Source organism: Ictidomys tridecemlineatus, chromosome 3 (assembly GCF_052094955.1).
Source record: "Ictidomys tridecemlineatus isolate mIctTri1 chromosome 3, mIctTri1.hap1, whole genome shotgun sequence".
Taxonomy (NCBI): domain Eukaryota; kingdom Metazoa; phylum Chordata; class Mammalia; order Rodentia; family Sciuridae; genus Ictidomys; species Ictidomys tridecemlineatus.
This window is the reverse complement of record NC_135479.1, coordinates 47,063,153-47,065,190: the sequence shown is the minus strand read 5'-3', so window position 1 is coordinate 47,065,190 and position 2,038 is coordinate 47,063,153. Positions and strand designations below refer to the sequence as shown.

At 50.0% G+C, this 2,038-nt stretch overlaps 1 protein-coding gene across 1 annotated transcript; it reads left to right on the top strand.

Annotated features, from left to right (window-relative positions):
* Positions 1-769: 769 nt before the first annotated feature.
* LOC144375637 (olfactory receptor 2T3-like) lies at positions 770-1,738 on the top strand. The gene has a single exon (XM_078041088.1). The coding sequence runs from the start codon at positions 770-772 to the stop codon at positions 1,736-1,738; it is 969 nt and encodes a 322-aa protein (XP_077897214.1).
* Positions 1,739-2,038: the final 300 nt, after the last annotated feature.

Below are 2,038 nucleotides of genomic sequence, written 5' to 3'. Positions count from 1 at the left end.
TACCAGGGGAGGACTTTACTGGTTTTCTGAGTGGAATGCAGGGCTAGAGGGTTCCCTGGGACAGGCTGAAGCTGCAGAGATGAGTTTTAGAACAACTGCTTCCCCTGGTCCTTCAACTACATTCACTCACAGAGTCATTGCACATGGAATGTTGGGCTCTATTTTAGGGGAGAAATGGCATTCTAAGAAGGAAAAAGAAGTGCTTAGTTCGTTTTCAAACTAAATAGTGGGTATTTAGGGCATCTCCAACTTTTATTTCTGCCATTTCTTATACATATAATGTCCCTGCAGGATGGTTAGTGGATTAAAACCCTTAGACTTCATGTGGGTTTTGAGGGTGGCCAGCCATTTCTGCTCCCTGCCCTGTCATGATGGAGACATATGAGGAGAGAATACTGGAGGAGACTACAAGTTTTCAGAAGGTTTGGGGTATGATTTTAGCTCCATTTATATTATTAATGTTGACAGATGCCTCCCTGTAACGTCCAGCACTGAGCCCTGGATGAGCCAGCAGGTCCCAAGATTCAGGAGCAGCTTCATCCAGCTTGCTTAATCCAGTTACTTGGGGCTGCACACAGCTTCAGTTCCCTAAGATTTAAACTTAGGATTCCACCTCAGTTTAACCCAGTGTTTGGAGAAATAGCTCAAGGTACATGTCTTACCCAAGCACACTAGGACAGTCACACAGGTGTGATGGAGGTAAAGTCACAGCCCTCATTGTTCTTAGGTTAAACTAGCTGATAGATATGCATGCAGGGAAGGAAATTTCATGGAATCAAACTTGAGCACCAGTTTCATCCTTGTAGGGCTCTTTGGGGACACCCCAAATGCCACGCTCCTTTATATTATGACCTTCATCATTTTCTTGATGGCCCTAGTTGGGAACGCCCTCCTCATTCTTCTCATCCACTCAGAGCCCCGCCTCTGGACCCCCATGTACTCCTTCATCAGCCAGCTGTCTCTCATGGATCTCATGTACATCTCTGTGACCGTGCCCAAGATGCTGGTGGGACAGGTCACAGGAGACCATATCATCTCCTCCACAGGCTGTGGCATCCAGATGTTCTTCTACCTGACCCTGGCAGGAGCTGAATGTTTTCTTCTGTCAGCCATGGCCTACGACCGATATGCTGCCATCTGTAGACCTCTGCATTACCCACTGTTGATGAACCACAGGGTCTGCCGGCTGATGGTGTCCGGATGCTGGTTCCTGGGAACACTGGATGGCTTGCTGCTTACCCCCATCACCATGAGCTTCTCCTTCTGCAAGTCTAGGAAGATCCTGAGCTTCTTCTGTGAGATCCCTGCCCTGCTGAGGCTCTCCTGTTCGGACGTCTCCCTCTACAAGATGCTCATATACCTGTGCTGCATCCTCATGCTCCTCGTGCCCACCCTGGTCATCTCCAGCTCCTACACCCTCATCCTGCTCCTCATCCGCAGGACAAGCTCAGCCAAGGGCCGCAGGAAGGCGCTGGCCACCTGCTCCTCCCACATGACCGTGGTGTTGCTCTTCTTTGGTGCCACTGTCTACACCTACATGCTCCCCAGCTTCTATCACACAGTGCAGCAGGATATGATGGTGTCAGCCGTCTACACCATCCTCACTCCCTTGCTGAACCCCCTCATCTACAGCCTCCGCAACAAAGACATCACGTTGACTCTAAGGAAACTGGTTCAGTCAAGGTGGTGCCGCCGAAGGGTCGTGAGAGGAAACCTAAGAGGGAGTGCCTGGGAGTGAGCCTGCTTCTCTCCTCTGTCCCTTCTCCTCTCCTGATCTCTCCTGTCTGTTGTCCTTGGGACCCAGGGCCCAATGTGGATCCCTCTCTCAGTCCCACTGCCCTGCCTGGAGCTTCTCCTCCACTCTGCTTATTTATCCTGTTTATCTCAGTGTATTTTACTTCTTGAAATCCATTGAAAACTGTCACTTTAGTTGACCTAGCATCTTTTTCTAACTTCCCTCCATCCTGGGTTCACAGGTAATATCCGTGAGACCTAAGTGCCAGCCTTAGCCTTAACAGAGACTCACTGTGCAGACCTC

Bases quoted from the DNA above. Each gene is read 5' to 3' on its own strand.
- LOC144375637 (XM_078041088.1), top strand. From the start codon at position 770: ATGGAATCAAACTTGAGCACCAGTTTCATCCTTGTAGGGCTCTTTGGG.